Raw genomic sequence first — 17,392 nt, forward strand, 5'->3', positions numbered from 1 at the left:
TTATGTAAGTATTTTCTGGCTCTCTTCATGCTTTACCTTTTCTTTTCCCTTTCCCAATTTAGTCTGTGTTTTCCGAGCATGGTCTTATAACCACAATAGCTTACAAAATGGGCAGAGACAACCCTGCTTTTTATGCACTAGAGGTAAGTTCAGTATTCTCTTCCTTTTTGTAATGATACATGTTCTTATTTGCTTCTGTTATCAGGTATTTTTATGGTGTCTTCAGCCGTGCAGCTCTGTGTTATGCTTGTGTACCTGAAGTCTTCTGTGTGGTTTTGGTTATTCTTGTCTCCAATCTATATAATGAAATCTAATAAAAATATTTCTTCATTGCATCATTCATACTTTCAGATCTAGATGGCTGAAACATTTTTTCTGTTACTTAGTCTCTCAAATATTTAAAAAATACTATAAATAAAACCCCATAAATTTTGTAATACTAAATTTGGTTTAAAAAAGGGGGAGAAAGTACTAATGTTTCAGTTATTACCTCATAATAAAGTCATAGTTATTTTTTTTATTTTGTTCTAATGGATTTTATTTCTAATTTTTAAAAGTGTGAATCAAATTTCTGGGAAAAAATCGTCCAATAATTTAGCTTTTTTACCTCTTTCATTTAGGTGCCTACTTACAGAATTAGTTTCTCAGTTCTCCCAACAAGACTAAGGGCATCCAAATTATATAGAAAATTGTATTTATGCTTAAACTTTAGGGTTCATTGTTCTAAAGTTCTGCTTCTGAAACACAGATAAACAGAGCACCTACTTGGCACCAAAGTTTTGTTTAGAACAACAAAATGATTATTCTTCCATCTCTGCTGCTTAATGTGCTAAGTATTGTAATATAATAATTATTCTCAAAAGCCATACACTGACTGCTGATATTGAGATTTTGTAGACAGACTGTGTTTTCCACGTGAAAGACAACACAGGATTTTCTTAACTGCGAGAATAGTTTGTGGCTTATGGTACTTTATTAGGCTGTGGGAGTCTGCATTTATTTCCTTTTCCTTCCCTGAAGAAAGTGAATCTTGCATTTGCCATGACCTGGCAAACTCTGGGATTTTTATTTTGTATGTGTGTGAGAGAGGTTTGTTTTATTTTTAACCCATGTTCTTAAAGCAGGAACTGAAACTGTCTTGAGAGTGATTTGAATTCTTGCATGCTGAAACACCTGCACTTTGCTTCTTCTTCACCTCCAAGTCTTTAATGATATTGTCTGAAAACATGGCTTCAACAGAAGCTATTAAGTGTGCTTTGTCCTATATCCATTCTAGAATCATCTACAGTCTGCTGGTTGAGACACTGCAGAGAACAGAAAATGTGGATTCAGCCTTTTCCTTTAATCAGACTGGCATCTAAGCCAGCTGCTTAGAAAACACCCCTGCCCCTTCTAGCAGTGGCTTTGAATGAAAACATAATGCTACTACTGTTTTACTTGAAACTTAGTTTACTGGACTTGGCTTTGGGGTTAGATGGGAGCCATCTATGATGTAATGAAGCTGTTCAGGGCGCTTTGCTGAGGCAACAGAGCAATTTTGCTGGCAAATGCGCAAGTGCCTAAATTTTCTGTCTTCATGGATGTTTGTATTTAAACTAGACATAATTAGTCTTGTTTTTTTTTTTTTTTTAATCAAAGCATAAAGAAATTCATGTGTCACAAAAAGAAGTATGAGGCTAATGAACCTCATAACTATATATTCAGAAGAAATAAATTAGAAAGGCAAAAAGACTACTTGGGAAATGTCACTGTAATTTCCCCTTATAGAAAAAAGCATACAATATGTACCTTTTCTACCTGGAGTCTGTGTAACAGGCTGCTCTTTTTACATGGCAGTCTCCAGATGCCAAGAAACTTTGTGTTTTGGTTGTGAGCTGTGACTGTAAGCCTGCAGGGGAGGCCACAGCAACCTCTTCTCCCCAGGCTTATTAAAAGCAGCACAAAACTACCAGTTGTTGTCTCCTAAGGGAGTGACTTTGTTTCCTTCAGGGATCTGTTGCAATAGCTGGTGCTGTTGTTCGCTGGCTGAGGGACAATCTGGGCATTGCTAAGAGTTCAGAGGAAGTTGGTGAGTATTTTAAGTTTTCCAATGTCTCTATTGGTGAATGAAAGCTCAAAATACGTAAGTAAAGAAAAGCTGGAAGGTGCATATATTTCGTTATGCTTGAACACAGCAAAAACTTACTTTGCATCAATGAGCTCACTGTTGTTGATATTTGTATATCATAGAGCCTATCAACACAGTCTTGGAAAGGCTGTGTCAGCTTTGCTCTGTTGCAATCTGTACTTTTTAGTAGTTTCCCTGACAAAAAGATATTCAGGAAGATACTAAATTTGCAAAGTATCTCCTGGTTTTATACAGTGTTGAAGTTTCCAGAGGCAAGAGTATTTAAGTTTGTATTACAGAAACCAGCATCAATTTGATCCTGAACCTACATATTCTTGTTATAAACATGAGAACCCGAGGCCCTGCAAGTGTATGTAATATTTATGTAGTAGGTTTCATATCCATTGAGTTAGGGAATCTCAGTTTGCAAAGCTGCTTCTTTGCAACTTTGCAAAGGAGGTGTGGAGGAGGGTAATCTGTTTTGGCTGAGAATCCAGTAATCCTTTAGCATTTCTGTAGCTGATGTTTTCTAATTCAGATGAACTGAAAAAAAAATGGATTGTAACATAAAAACTAGGAACATATCAAAATTTGGAAGATAAAAAATGTCAGAGGTATGCAAAGGCAAAACTTTGAAAGTAACTGATTCAATGAGATTTGGGATTTAAAAGAAATTTATTACATATTTTAATAAATTGATATCTTATTCAAAGATGGGAAAATTTAGAATTAAAATTTAATATAGAACTTCAAAGATTCAGCAAAAACTTAGAGCATCAGTCTGCTTTTCTGAAAGCAAGCTTTGAAGATCATACAGAAGAATATAAATTGCTATCACACCAATTAGCCATTTGTTGAGACTACAGTACCTCTTCACAAGTTTGTCAAGACCTTTGGGAGGTTTGAGTTTCGGGGCCTTTAACTTTGTCAGTGTTGTTAAAGTCACGTAAGGATTCATCACCTCTTCCTGTTTCACTGAACTTGTCTTTCCTTCTGCTTCATTCATGTTTTTAAGCAGAGTCTGTATGAAAGAATAATTTTAGAAAGACTTCTTGAAGATGTTTTACTACTTCTTTCATATACTGCTATGTTGCTCTGATCAATGCAAAATCAGAAAGAAAATGCTTCTTTCTTGCTATAGGAAAGAGTTGTTCATTAGCAATTATGTCTTTTGTCATTCTAAATGTCTTAATGTCTTTTTTAAATTAACAATATTTTGGTATTGAGGAATTCATATATCCACAGTTATTATTCCCATATCAAGAAACTTCAGATTTCCTTCTAAGCTGACAATTTGGAGCTCTAAATCCATTTGAAATTAATGGGAATTTAGTTCTTAACTCCCTTTGGTCTTGATCTAGTTTCACTTGTTTGCCTTGACTTAAATGCAAGTAAAGTGTGACCTTTTGGACTGCTTTGAAGGTTGCATTCTTTATCCACATGATAGATAACACTTGAAAACTTCGCAAAATCTAGGTCAGAATATTGAGTACCCTGTTTTGGGTTTCGGTTTTAAGTTTTTTTATTTTGCATTTCCCACAACTCCTTATGCTCCATCAACTGTTCATATTGTTGGAAAAGGAAAACTGGTTAACAAAGAGCAGAGTGCCAGCATTAGTTGTATTTTCTAGTTGTATACATGGCTGGATTAAATTTGTAGCTACTCAAGATATCTTGAATATTTTTCTTAATTAAATAATAACACTTTTAAGTGCTGTATTTAAGTGGTGGTGTGGTTGTGAAAAGCTAAGTAAGTGGTTTGTGTGTGCATTAGAAAAACTGGCTGGAGATGTGGGAACTTCCTATGGCTGCTACTTCGTGCCAGCATTTTCAGGACTGTATGCACCATACTGGGAACCCAGTGCAAGGGGGTAAGGAACTGACTGAATACTGCACTTGCAGGGGGATTTAATTTTACAAATTTTACAAATATTCCTTCCAGGTATGTGAAATTTTCCTTTCCTTTTTGTTGCCTTAATATGTCTGGATACATCATTCGCTGTGGTATTTTCATGAGCTAATGTGTTTCTGTTTCATATTTAAACTGCTGTAAACAGCAACTGCTACTGGGAGGAAAGGAAGGATTAGCTAGCCCAGCCATTGATCCTCCTCAAAAAAAAAAAAAAAAAAAGCCCCAGTGTGGGACAGCAGGGCAAGGAAAACAATTTCTGGTTTTGAAAGGGTTTTTATCTCACTAAAGTAAAAGAAGAGGTCTGCATTCCTGTAAACTGTCAGGCAACAAAAGTATTAAAGGAAGAATTCTGTGCTGATTAGTGTTTTAGTAGTGTGATTAGTGATTAGTAGTTCAGTTTCAGACCATGTAATTCCTTCCCACTTTGCCTCCTTCCCGTTGTATACCACTTTCTTTCCAGTCTATTGAAAATTGTTTTCTACTTCTTTTTTTACAGCCCCTTTCCCAGTAGTTTAGACTCAACCACTTGGTAATAGTTCAAACAATAGGTTTTCATTTGTCTTTTCTGCTGCTGTGAGCTTGCCTAGTGTTGTTGGAATCACAACATGCCACAGCAGTCATGAAAGCATAACAAATATAATTATAAAATAACTTTCCTAGAGAGGTAAAAGAAGTCTTAAAGACTAGCTTGTTCCCAAGGTTTCAAGTAGTTGCATCTTTAGAATTCAGATGCTTCTTGTATGTATCTTTTTCTTTAAGGAGAAAGAAAAATCTCTGAATTAGATGTTTTTACATTTTTTCATATCAGAATACTTAACTTTTAATGGTTAAAAAAATGATCTTTGGAATGGTAACAATGAAAAATGTCCTTTAATATCTTTGAACTTGCATGTATCCAGCAGTGTTTCTGTGTAGTACTGTGTTGTTCCTCAGCTGTTGAAATAGAATAAAAGATGGTTATTTGCTCTGCCATTCAGAGCATATTGGCACAATTCAGCTTACTCATGGTTAGATGTAACATAATTGCCATACCAAAAATCTCTTGAAAGATTCAGAAGCAATTATCAGACTAGATCTGAAAACAATTCAAACATTTAGAGAACAGCAATGACCCATATGGGCTTTTCCTTAAGAACTGAAAAGATTAGAGAATTCATTAAGATTTTAGTGATAATTTCTATTATTTTTTTAAAGATAAATCAACCTCAATCAAGCCTATTTTTTTTTCTTAAAGACAGACTAGAATTTGTGGGGGTGTTTGTGTGTACAGATGATTTAAAGCAACTCTATTGACTGGACCCTTGAAAGCACTTTGTCAGGAAAATGAGAGAGTTTAGATTAAAGAAAAGCAAGCTTTTTAATATTAAAATAGTCTTCATGCAGTACAGCTGAATGAGATTTGAAGAGGATCTAGATGTGAAATATAGGTTTATGTCTGATAAAGAAGAGTGTCCTGATTGGGTTTTTTCTCTCTTCAACAGTATCATCTGTGGCCTTACTCAGTTTACAAATAAAAACCACATCGCCTTCGCTGCACTAGAAGCAGTCTGCTTTCAAACACGAGAGGTAAAGGCAAATTGAGTCCTAAATTCATTGTAAATTAGTTTGATAACAGGAACTGTAGCTCTTCAGTAAAAGAGATTTAAAAAAATTTAATGAAGATTAGTCATATGCTTTATTTTGTACTTGGATGCTATTCTTGTCTTTACTTGTTGATAATGTTGAAAAATTGCTCCTGTGGACTTAGCTAAAATTGAGTGGTACATTTTTTTGAGTGGTAATGCTTCTTTTTACCAGCATGTAAAATAAGGTGAACATATTTTGTGAATATTTTGAGGGGCAGAACATAGAATGTTTAGAATGGCAGGGCCAGTGACTACAAATTTTCATTGGTGTAAGAAACTACACTTTATGGTCTGCTGTGGCTTATGATGGTTTATGATGGCTTATGTCACTTTCGGTACACAAGAACAAAAAGGAGTTAAGGCAAGACAGCAGCAAACATACCAAGAGAAAGCTGGCTTCACTTCCTGCTTGTTCCATCCTCCACTGCCTCAGCTGGCATTCAGTTACAACCAATCAAAATTCTCAGAGAGGAAATTAATCCCCTAGCCAACTCAAAGAGGTTGATATCAGTATGAGCATTGAATGTTTATATCACAATCTACTCCTCCCTGTGTTTGCAATTCCTGGGTTCTGTGCAAATACAGGAGGAAATTAAATCCCTAGACCTTGCAAGATAACAGTCAAGCGTTAATTTGATTACATGAATTAAACTGCTGTTATTTAAACATACTGATTTTTAAAATAGCATCCTGCTCAAACCATGTAAGATGAGGTAAGCAGTGTGCTGTTTCTGTAGTGACATAGAATAAAGTACTCATTGAAAAAGACTGACAGAAATTTTATCCAGGCTTCTGCTTTTGAAGCTGTGCTGACAGCTGCTGAGTCCTCAGAAGGTTGTGAAGGAAATTGGAAGTAGCATTCTAATTTTCTAATTCTTGTACTAGAAGTCAGGGTAAAGTTACAGGCAACTGAACTGATTTGTTGTCTGCTCCTCTTTCCTTGTCCACCCTCCCATCCATTCCCTCTCATGTGACAGCTCAGTGAACTTTCCAGCAGAAAATTATCCCTTTTTTTCTGCTGGGCTATTTTTCTGCTGGATTAATGACCTCAGCTGCCTCACAGAGGCATTCAGCAAATGTCAGAATGCAAGGCAGGGCATGTGGCTGGGAGTAGGAGAGAGGGGAATAAAGCTGTCAGACTGAGTGAGGATGAAGTTCACTGTTTGAACAGACCTAACACTTCCCCATGCTTTAGTCACTCTAATTTTATCACATTTACAGGAGTGCCTGATCAGAAACTGGGCACTCTTAAATTAACATACTAAATCCTCGTGACACAGGAAGAATAGGTTTATGCTTTTCTAAAGATGCATCATTAGTTCTGCCTTGTCAGAAACAAAGTTCTTTCAATTCCAATGAAAATTGAAGTCTCCAGGAAAACCTTTCATTGGAGGTCACCTTCACTGGAATTCTTGCCTGTTTGTAACATTCACTCCTTCTGAGTACTTTGTTATCCAAAAAGCTCCTTCCTTATGCAGAGAGATGACATTTGTTACATTTTTTCTCCCAGAAGGTATTTTGGAGAAATAAGCAATTTTTCAGTTTTTATTAAGAGCTGTACAATGCTGTCATGAGACAAAATCTGCATACTTGGATCTTTGCTCTTCATCCCACCTGTGTACAGTAGAGATAGAAACAGCATGACCATGATTTGTTTTGTTCCTTCATCCCTTCCTGGCTTCTAGCATTCTTTTTATTATTTTAATCTTTGCTGAGTGCATGCTGATCCAACATGCTCTTATATAGTGGTAAACAAACCCAGAGCCTCCAGTGGTGCTGAAGTTCTGAATGGTAAATAGGCAGGTAATATCACCTTAGACAAATGTGAGATGATGTGTGTGAAGGAAATAAGTACTAGTATAGTACTGCCAGCAAACTCTGTGCAAGAATCATGGTTTCCAATTTATTTCTAGTGCATTGAACAGTGGGGGCCCACAGGCAAATGCTGCCACCATGAAAATTTGCCTTACTCTTCTTAGCTTGTAATTTTTAACCTTTATTTATCCTGGGGAGTTCCTTTAGTTCCTTGAAAGATTTTTCTGGTAAGGGACCTTGCTGGCTTACTTTCTGGAAACTGAGAGAATCTCCTGGATAGTTAATCTCCATGTAGTTTTCACTAGCTTGCAAGCCTACTTTTTTTTTTTGTTCTTTTTGTAAGTAGCATGTTGACTGTTCCTGGTAAATACTGTATTACTGGGTACTTTGTGAGCTACAGAACAGGGCAGAATGTGCTGTAGTTTTGGTCATTTTTGTGGTCTGTGTTGTTTTGTCATTTAAACCTGAGAGAAACACACCTATTTTTTATTTAAATACACTGAAAAATTACAAAGAAAAGAATCATACTGTACTTGTTAATGCCTAACTTATGCACTAGCCTTATAAAATGTAAATGAGACATTTAACTGACTGCTTTTACAAAACCCTACAAAACACACTATTCTGTATTTATTGGTGCTTATGGGGTAATGCCATGGTGCTACCAGTAAGTAAGGTTTGAGGCAAGTCTTATGTTTTTTAGGAAAGCCTCTAAAAATTCACTGATACCTCTCTACCATTTTGAGAGGTATTAGTGAATTAAATACTCCACCTTAGTTAATTATCCCTTGCAAACACTTCAACACTTTTCAGCTAGAGACTGTGCCCAAATGAAGGAAACAATTTTACAAAAAAATTACACTAACAGTTTATTTTTACTCTCTGTCTTGTTTGATATCAAATTTTCCATTTTCAACAACTAATTGAAAATATTTGAAGAGGCTGCTCTTTTAAAATATTTCAGCTTTCCTCAGTTTTTATTTAAGAATCTTCCAGATTGCCAAATGTTTTAATTCTTCAATGTTTGAATCCATTGAATTAGAGAAGGTATCTAGACAAAGGATGATCAGCTGAAAGACTCCATTTATTGTTGCTGCTTCCTTTGTTAGCTTTGATAAATGTTCTCACCAACCTTAAAATTCCCCTCAGGCCACATAAGCAGCACATGGGATACATCTAGAGCACCTAGAGACAGAAAGATGTCCTGTGCTAGGATTTCTGTAATGAAGAGAATGCACGTGCTGTGTATTAAACAAAACTGTGTTGTCATTACATCTGTTTTGCCTTTTAATATATAGGAGAGAGGAATGATCTACTTAGCCCTCCAGCAAATGCTGTAGTTTCAGTGTTTTACACTCAGAGGGTATTAGAGCATTTCTGTGCAATTAAATTGTAACATGTATTACTCTTATTTAAGATTCTAGATGCCATGAACAAGGACTGTGGGATTCCACTAAATCAGTTACAAGTAGATGGAGGAATGACCAATAACAAAATCCTCATGCAACTCCAATCAGACATTCTCTGTATTCCAGTAGGTAAGATGAATTGACAGCTCCTGCTTTCTTTTTAATGCTGAAAACATTACTTTGTAATGGCTGTTGAGAATAAACTGGGTAGATTGCTTTGTTATTGTCTCTTGATATATCACTCTTTAGTTCTGATGTAATCAAGGTGACATCTATTAAAAATCATTATGGTCTTCTCTGTGTTTTCCTTCAGTAAAGCCATCAATGACTGAAACAACAGCTTTAGGAGCTGCTATGGCAGCAGGAGCTGCAAAAGGTATTGAAGTTTGGAGTCTGGATCCTGGAGATTTGACAGCAGTGACATGTGAACGATTTGAACCACAGATAAACCCAGAGGGTAAAACCTTTTTGTGTTATCTGAGTTGCAAACTTATTTTTTTCACAGATGTTGACATGACTGGTTTTGGGTACTCTTCTTTTGGCTTTAAAAAGCCTACATTAATTATTGCTTTTTAGCTAGCTATCTCATCAGTTCTTAAGTCCTTGTAGAGATGGAAAGTATGCACTTGACATAATTAATCCCTGTGCAAGATAAATGCTTTTCTGTCTTTTCAATTATTTCTTTTTGGTACATAATTTTGTCTTAGCATTTTGATTATAATTACTTCTAAAATTCCTACTTCAAGACACATTTGAAAGGTTTCTACATAAATATCAATTGCATAATTTTCCCCTACTTGTAAGTCTTTTATTGGTGAACATGAAGACAATTTATTTTATTTCTTTTTACTATGCATAACTGTGGGATTTGGGGTGGAGTTTTTTGTATTCAAAAAAGGATTTTATATTACTTTCTCTGTGTAAACAAATGATACTGTGCAAAAGAGTGAAAAACTCAATATTGCCTTATCTGGTTCTTAAATATTTGTTGTTGCACACCTATGCATTGAGAGGCTTTTCTGTTTTCTGATTTCTTAATTTCAGAAAGTGAATATCGCTATGCCAGGTGGAAGAAAGCTGTGATGAAGTCTATGGGATGGGAGTCATCTGGCGGTCCTGCAAATGGTAAACCAAAAATTAATGCAGGTTAAGTATTATTAATTAGCCAGTTAACCTAGGGAACTCATCTTGCTTTTGCTGACCTTTTCTGTTTATGCCATCTCTTGACTATTATAGTGATTTAAAGGTCATTATTTATATCCTCTGTAGAACAAAGCAGAAAAATAGATAGCTGGGTCTTCCTCCTGAATAGCTGCAGGTTTTGCAGAATGGCACTGGTTTGCAAAAGAAAAAAATCTCACCTGCAAGACAAGATACAGCACAATGTTTAGAGCACAGGGACTTTGTAAACTTTCTTGTACCATAACCTCCTGCTGCAAAAGAGAAGGGTTCCACCCTGTGGTTTTGCTTGCTGTATCTGCCTTCGTTATTTGTTGTGTAGGAAGGAGGGATTGATATCCATATTAAAATCTATTTGACCCATAGGGCATAAGAGCAAGGAGTTATCATAAAGAATTACACAGACCTATTGTTATATACAGAAAATATGAAAAAACTTTTGAGGGACTGAACAAGATCTTCTGAAGTAAATGGCTTTCTCATCTGTCATGTTTGAATTAAATTAAACCTGCAGTCTTCCTGTGATATATAATTTGAATTTTTATTTTAGTACTATTTTGGGATAAGTCTTTAGTCCTGAGTAATAATATAACACATCATTTATGGGCTTTTACTTAATTTAATTTCCCTTTTATTGGAAAAACTATTAAAGTGGAAAGTATTATGTAAAGAATCCTCAAAATTTAAACTCCCCCCACAATCCAAAATCCACAGTTGGAGCCCTGAAGCTGCATGTGGCCACTTTCTTCTTGAAAGCGAAAATTTTCCTTTTACCATCCTATATGTTGGTTTAAATGTTTTATTTAACACTGTGGTTTACAAACAATTCTGCCAAGACTATTGGGAAGGGAAACAGATGAATTAACATGAGCAATATGATTCCCTTCAGTATTGACCTTTATGATTTAGAACCCTTACATCTAACCTAATGCATATCTTACTAGGGTAAAAAAATGTCTTGCAGTAAATAAATCTAGATGCTTTTCCTTCAGTTTATGTGAAGAGATATGTTTATCAAATCTTTAGTGATTTTCTGGTCTAACACCTGGAAGGAAAATGTTATTTTCCTTAGTGCTTTGATAATTCAGGGGTAGGTTGGGATTGGAGAATATTAGAAATTGGTTCAACCTAGATAGTGCTGACAGTGGAATTTGGACTTGAACTCTTACAGAAAGAACTTGTTTTAAATTTTTATGGGGTTTATGCATAATATTTTTTTAGTTCTTCTGCAAATGTCACTACAGTTGTTACTTTTTGCTTTTCATATATATTTAACACATATACTGCAATTTATATATATATATTTCTCTTTTGATTTGCTTGACTGGAAACACCATCCCCTGGATGCCATCAGGTGACAGTAGTATCTTCTCTAGTCTGCCTTTCAGTATTTTTGTTATGGGTAGCATGCTAATGTTAATTGGAGCAAAGTACCTCTCAGGTTAGTTATTATTTGAACTAGCTAACTTTAAAAAGTTTTGGGTTTTTTGAATTCCATCTGTCTGTTTCTAGCAAAAATGGTGCTTTTTGTTGTTCATGCACACAAATGTTTGAGGGTGTGAATCAGGCATAATATGCCTTGGAGAACCAAGGGAATGGCATCTCAAATCCATCCTCATGTGCCATTTAATTTGTAGCTGTTGGATGCACATGAACCCTTGGACTCCCCTTTGTGTGTCTGTGCAGATTGCACACAGTTTATAACAGGGATACAGGTTGGAGCAGCCTAGCAGAGTTATGCATTGCCTGTTTTACAGTGTGCATGGCAGATAGAATAAGGTTCCATCCTTTATCCTGTATTTATTCTTGCACTGTTTTTTAATTATTTTGAGGATCTTCTTTAAATTAAGTGAAAACTATTTATTCTGTCCCCCAAAGGCTTCATGCACCCATTTGATTTTTCTGGACCCCTTGAAATTATTGTATTGTTAGAAAACGTCATCTACTAAATCTATAAAACATTCTTCTTGTACTTTGCTCTTGATGGATAAGTGAATTAATTTAGTCTAAAAAGAAGAAACCCTAAAAGGCTTAACTACAAAACTGGGAAGGGACTGTGTGCATATGCAATGAAGATGCATCTTCAACCTGTTAAAATACAATTTATTTTAAAAAAAAACTATTAATGTATAAGACATTTCATTAAGATATTCTTACAGTAAGAAAAGGAAGCTTATTTGATGATGTAATTTATTCCTTGTCACAGAATTTCATTCCAGAGAAAGTATTTTACAGTATAGGCATTGCTGCTGCTTAGTAAACTGTTTGGAGATTGTTTAGTTCTCTTTTTTTGTTTTGGCTTTGGAGGGATAGGCAAGGAGGTATTAAATAAACAGACAGTTGAGGACTCCAGCATGCTTCTGTGGTGATGTGTTTGTATTTTGTTTCTACTCATTCGGCCTGAATTAACTATTCAATTGTAATTTTCCTTGCATGGAAGAGGTGGTTGCAGCTTGTAGGAGAACTAAAATTAAACTAAACAAGTGCTAGGCAAAAATCAAAATGAACAAATGGATTTTCAGTGATTTACTAACTCTGGAATGTATCTGTGAGTGATAAAGATCTATATTTTGAAGAATAAAAAAAACCAGCTGTGAATAAGTGGGTAAATTTTTAACAGGCTGAACAAAGTAACATGAATAGATACCTAAAATAATAAGGAAAATCACTGATAAATGAGCTTATAAGCAACTTAAATTCTGTGATTGCTTTTTAAAAACAACTAATCAGTAACCTGTATATTAAACTTGCACTACTGGAATTAATAAGAAAAGATTTCTTTTTCTCCCTTCTTTAAGTTTGTCAGTGCCTTTCTGACCCACAATTAGGAAACATACTCAACTCAATGCAGCCTTTAGAGCTCATTTTTTGACCTTGTTTTCAGATAACAGTAACTATTGATATGGTTACTGTTACTATGTGTATATAGTTGTTATACATGCCAGTATAATTACTTTATATATTAATATATTGCTTTACTATTTACATGGTAAGCTTGGGAAGAGAAGTTGTGAGAAATTTCCTGTTCTTTGTTTTAAAAATGACAAGGTCTCAAAAGGAACAGCAACAGTGATGTAACATACAGGCTGTAGTTTTGCCCAGCTGTGCGTTAGTGTAGAACATGAGATACAGAATTTGCTTTGTCAATTGGAGCACGGCTGCTTCCCCCTTAGACACTTGCTCTGGTAAATATCCTTTTGTTTTTAAAAGCTAGAACTTGCTGACCAGGCTTTTCTTCTAATTCAGTACAGAAATTCCATGTAATTAATTTGTTACATTTTATATTTTAGTGAAACACTGTAACTCCAACACAGTCATTCACAGTAGTAGGTTTCAGGATTGAATTTAGGGAGGATTGAATTCATCCTTCATGTGCTGAAGCAGCAGTAAGTCTCGCATAGCAACAGTGCTGATGTTGAACATGTCTCTCTAGGGCAGGGCCATGATTTTACAGCTACTGAAATGTGAAGGAAAAATCTGCTGTGCCAGAATAGAGAACACTAGCATAGCAAAACGCCATTTAGAGAACTGCTAAGCTGCTTTTTTATGTGGCACCTGATGACTGAACAATACTCTATTAATTATATAATTTCATAATTTCATCAAAATCAGGCCAATTGTACCTTATTTTATGATATTCGTTCATCTCTCCTGGAGAGAAATGGATGGTATTTTTCACTATTGGAGCAAGGTGCATATAACAACTGGAGTCCTTATGCTAAGTTTTTTTAAATTTTTCACACTCATTTTGGAAGTGGACATCAGAGAGATTTCAATATATTCCATAGCAGTAGTTTGGGTTTTTTTTCTTTCTTTTGTTTTGTTTTTTTGCAGGAGGTGGGTAGGACTTAACTAAAAATGATCCTATATTAGACTCACATTTAAATAAATGCCTCTGTGGGCTTAAATTGGCATCTCTCAAGTCAGGTATAGAGGGGATTGACTATATATGGGGTCTTATGTGGCATCTGGAGTATAAAGTTATTTGACTTTATTCTCACAGAATGAGACATCAGTGCTGATCGGCAAAACTATATTGTCCCTGCTTCAATACCCTGTGGAGTTTGGTTTTTTTTAAGATTCTGGTTTTCCTTTTTAGTTTCTTTTGTTGTGATTGTTACTGCCAAATTGCATAGTAATTTATATCTAGGGATCACTGTGCAGTTCTGCAAGATAGTTGCAATAATATTTTCCAAATTTCTGAAAGTTGAGCTCATATTTAGAAGACAATAAGCTTAAATTACCTTCTTTCATTCCTTCTACTTGTTAAAAATTTACCCATCTTAGTAGTGTGGTCTCTGCTCCCCCTTCTGTGCACATCCCACACACTTAAGAGCTGGCTTATCTAGTGTCACAAGACATATCTAATTTATAATTGCAGTTGTTGAAAGCAAAATTTGGTTTTACTGAATTCCTCTTATAGCTCAGCTGTGTTATAGAGTGTTACTAATGTTTTAGAATAAGTTCTGTATTCCTAATGCACACATTTTTTATTTAAGGTAATTGAGGCTACTTAGTGGACTCACTGGATGCAGCTGATTTTTTTGTTTCCGTTTGTTTTGTTGTCTGAAGAGATTCCACCACCAACGTGATTATGCTACTTTTGTGGTTCAATCTGCTCATGAATCCATCTGTCACCAGTCCCTGTGTAACTTCCCAGTGGTGCACTGAAAATTCAGTCTTCAGCCCTCCATTACTCTTTTCCTTACCCAAATCAACTCCAAATGCACTGGATGCCTTTGTGTGGATGATCTCATGTCATCCTCTAAAATGTCACAAGCCCTAGCTTTGTCTGAGAAAGTTGTATGGAAAAAACCTGCAGTCTCTGAGGTAATGATGGCAGATGTTTAGCTGTCCTTTTCAGGAGTTTGGTACTTCATGCAACACACTTCAGAAAGTTAATGATGCACTGTGGAACTTTATAAACATCTTACAATTCTTCCAGCTGCTGTGAATTACTTTTCATATGCCAATGGTTGCCAAAGATGTTTTATTGTAGTTGCCACTGGTGTGAAACACCTTCCATGGTACAAACCTTTTAAACACTAGCCCAAGATGGATTACTATAGCACACACTGCCTCTGATTTGGCAATGAGGAGTTTACTGCTATGGTCCACAGAGTATTGCTGAAACATTCAGTTGCAAGGTTAAAAAGTTGGGTTTGGCTCTGGCACATATAGTCACTTGGCCCTTCATAAGTATTTATGACACCAAGTGCTGTAGTTGTACCTTTAAAGAGATGAGAGAAAATAGTGTGTTGATTAAGGCCATGTTTCATCCTGTGGTTTTCTGATAGCTTGGAAAGACAAGTTTGATGCAGCATGCTATTGACAGGACAGCTGCCTGGTCCTCAGCAACTGATAACTTTTCAAACTACTCTGTACAGTGCACTTTTCTTGACCAATACTGCATATATCCTGTCATCCTGCTTAAGTGACTATTTGTTAAACTTTAGAAAGTTGAAGCTAACTTCATTTTCATTAAAGAGGGTCCACTCCAAACTAAATATCAGTGCTTTAGTTCTTAATTTCATTCAGTATATCTCAGGGACCAAAATCTCCCTTTCAGTTTCCATGTCCGTAGTTTTAACTGCAAGATGTTGCAAAATATGCAGGGACAACCCAAAACCCTGGCTCGGTAGAATAAGTACTGGCACCTGAAATGGGCCACTGGAATTTACAGACAATGGTGACAGCTGAATTGCATCCACTTTGAAATCTTTTGTTTTCCACATGAAAGGAGTGAGGTAATAATCTTATCTTCAGCTTTCCTGTTTGTACCAACAGCATCCCAAATGCCAGCCTTATTGGTTAGGTCAAGGAAAACGTGTTCTTGTGTAGTGATGTTAGACCAGTATGGAATGGCAGCAAGGTTAAATGTGGGAGCAACACAGAGAATTTCAAAGATGTGTTAAAATGCACTAGGAATTAAAGGGAGAGGTTTTTTTGTGTGCATTTGTTCTTAAAGATTGTCTTTAACAAAGTTCTTCTTTGATTAGAGGCTTAGTTTTTAAAAGGATGTTATATGTCTGAAGCAATGAATTGCACAGTTCAGGTCTGTACAATATATTTAATATCAAATGCATATTAATTGCCTTTTTATTGTTGAGTGCAATGACTTTTGAAAATGTGACTTTTAACTTAGAAGATAGAGAAGGAACATTTTTTGTCCTGTGGTTGCATGTATAACTTCAGCAGAGAGAAGGGATTTTGTACACAAGTAAATATAACAGCATCATTCAAATCCCATCTCTCCTGTAATACTCACATGTGAAGTGTGACAGCCAAAATTTCTGGTGTTTCCACTTTTTATTGGAGAGGTGAAGAGTGAAAAAATAATATGATCCCATATAAAAAAATTCAAACTCCTTACCTTTACTCTGAGCTGTTTCTGACCCCATTGTGCCCTGAGGAAGAGGAGTGGAGCACAGGGAGCAGGGGCAGCACACACCTCAAACTCTGGACTTCTGGATATGACCTCTGAGTCTTGCCAAAACCACTGAAGTGCTGGACCGGGGAACGAATAATGCTGAAGTGTTGCCTTTGCCCATGATAAATGTGGCAGGGGGAAAGCTTGTACCTAACAAGTAGGAGAGGGAATTTTTGCTGCTTTTCTGACTTATCTTTTACTGGGAAACACAATTCCTATTAATTTTTCACTGAGTAAGAATCATTATTTTATTTTCAATTACTGTTGCAAATGTTTTTTAAGAGTTTCACATCACTGTTAACTTTCTACCAACATAGTTGAAATATATTGTAAACTGCTTGTTGGCGGGGAGGGGACAAACTGTTAAAGTTAGCTTTTTGTGAAGCTGTGATTTATTTTTTTTTTTTTATGAATTACCAGTTTATAAATTCTTAATGGAGAAATGCATTAACTTGGTATTAAAGTACCATAAATTAATTGATGGAAGGTGTCCATTTATTCTTGTACATCATATTTCAGACACATTGTCACTAATATTTTATATCAGGCATGAGTATACACTGATATATATCAAGCAGTAAAGCAGCCTCTCTGAGACGTGCTTTAAGTTGCTCAGATGTATAGGTGAAATACATATAGTTCTGCTTTCTACTTCAGTGATACAATGACTCAAGGACTGGGTTAGAAATCGCATTTCCTCAAGTCCCTCCATGTTCAAGAAAAAGCAGAAAAACACAAGTAAAACAACAGGAAGGAACACAGTCATGGTCATAGTACAGGTTTGATGCAAAGGTGGGGTGGGGCCAATACACCATACAGGTTTTGGTTTTGTACCACAGTCTGGCAATTGCTACAGATTCAAAAGCCCTTGTGAGCTGTGGGGAGAAATGTTCATGAAATAGCAAACTGCTGGGG

At 35.8% G+C, this 17,392-nt stretch overlaps 1 protein-coding gene across 3 annotated transcripts in view; it reads left to right on the forward strand.

The window, feature by feature from the left end:
* The window catches only part of GK (glycerol kinase), a 34,352-nt gene extending 17,394 nt beyond the window's left edge, over positions 1 to 16,958 (forward strand). For 2 of the 3 annotated variants that reach the window (XM_021552974.2, XM_021552975.2), the window contains 9 exons: positions 63 to 143; positions 1,990 to 2,068; positions 3,882 to 3,978; positions 5,501 to 5,585; positions 8,877 to 8,997; positions 9,182 to 9,325; positions 9,913 to 9,993; positions 11,402 to 11,488; positions 14,547 to 16,958. In XM_021552974.2, the coding sequence (XP_021408649.1) occupies positions 63 to 143; positions 1,990 to 2,068; positions 3,882 to 3,978; positions 5,501 to 5,585; positions 8,877 to 8,997; positions 9,182 to 9,325; positions 9,913 to 9,993; positions 11,402 to 11,488; positions 14,547 to 14,554 (783 nt within the window). In that variant the 3' untranslated portion in view covers positions 14,555 to 16,958. The remainder of the gene's footprint in view (positions 1 to 62; positions 144 to 1,989; positions 2,069 to 3,881; positions 3,979 to 5,500; positions 5,586 to 8,876; positions 8,998 to 9,181; positions 9,326 to 9,912; positions 9,994 to 11,401; positions 11,489 to 14,546) is intronic. The other variant, XM_021552976.2, reaches the window with a different exon arrangement.
* Positions 16,959 to 17,392: the final 434 nt, after the last annotated feature.

The sequence above is a fragment of the Lonchura striata genome, chromosome 2 (assembly GCF_046129695.1).
Source record: "Lonchura striata isolate bLonStr1 chromosome 2, bLonStr1.mat, whole genome shotgun sequence".
Lineage (NCBI taxonomy): Eukaryota > Metazoa > Chordata > Aves > Passeriformes > Estrildidae > Lonchura > Lonchura striata.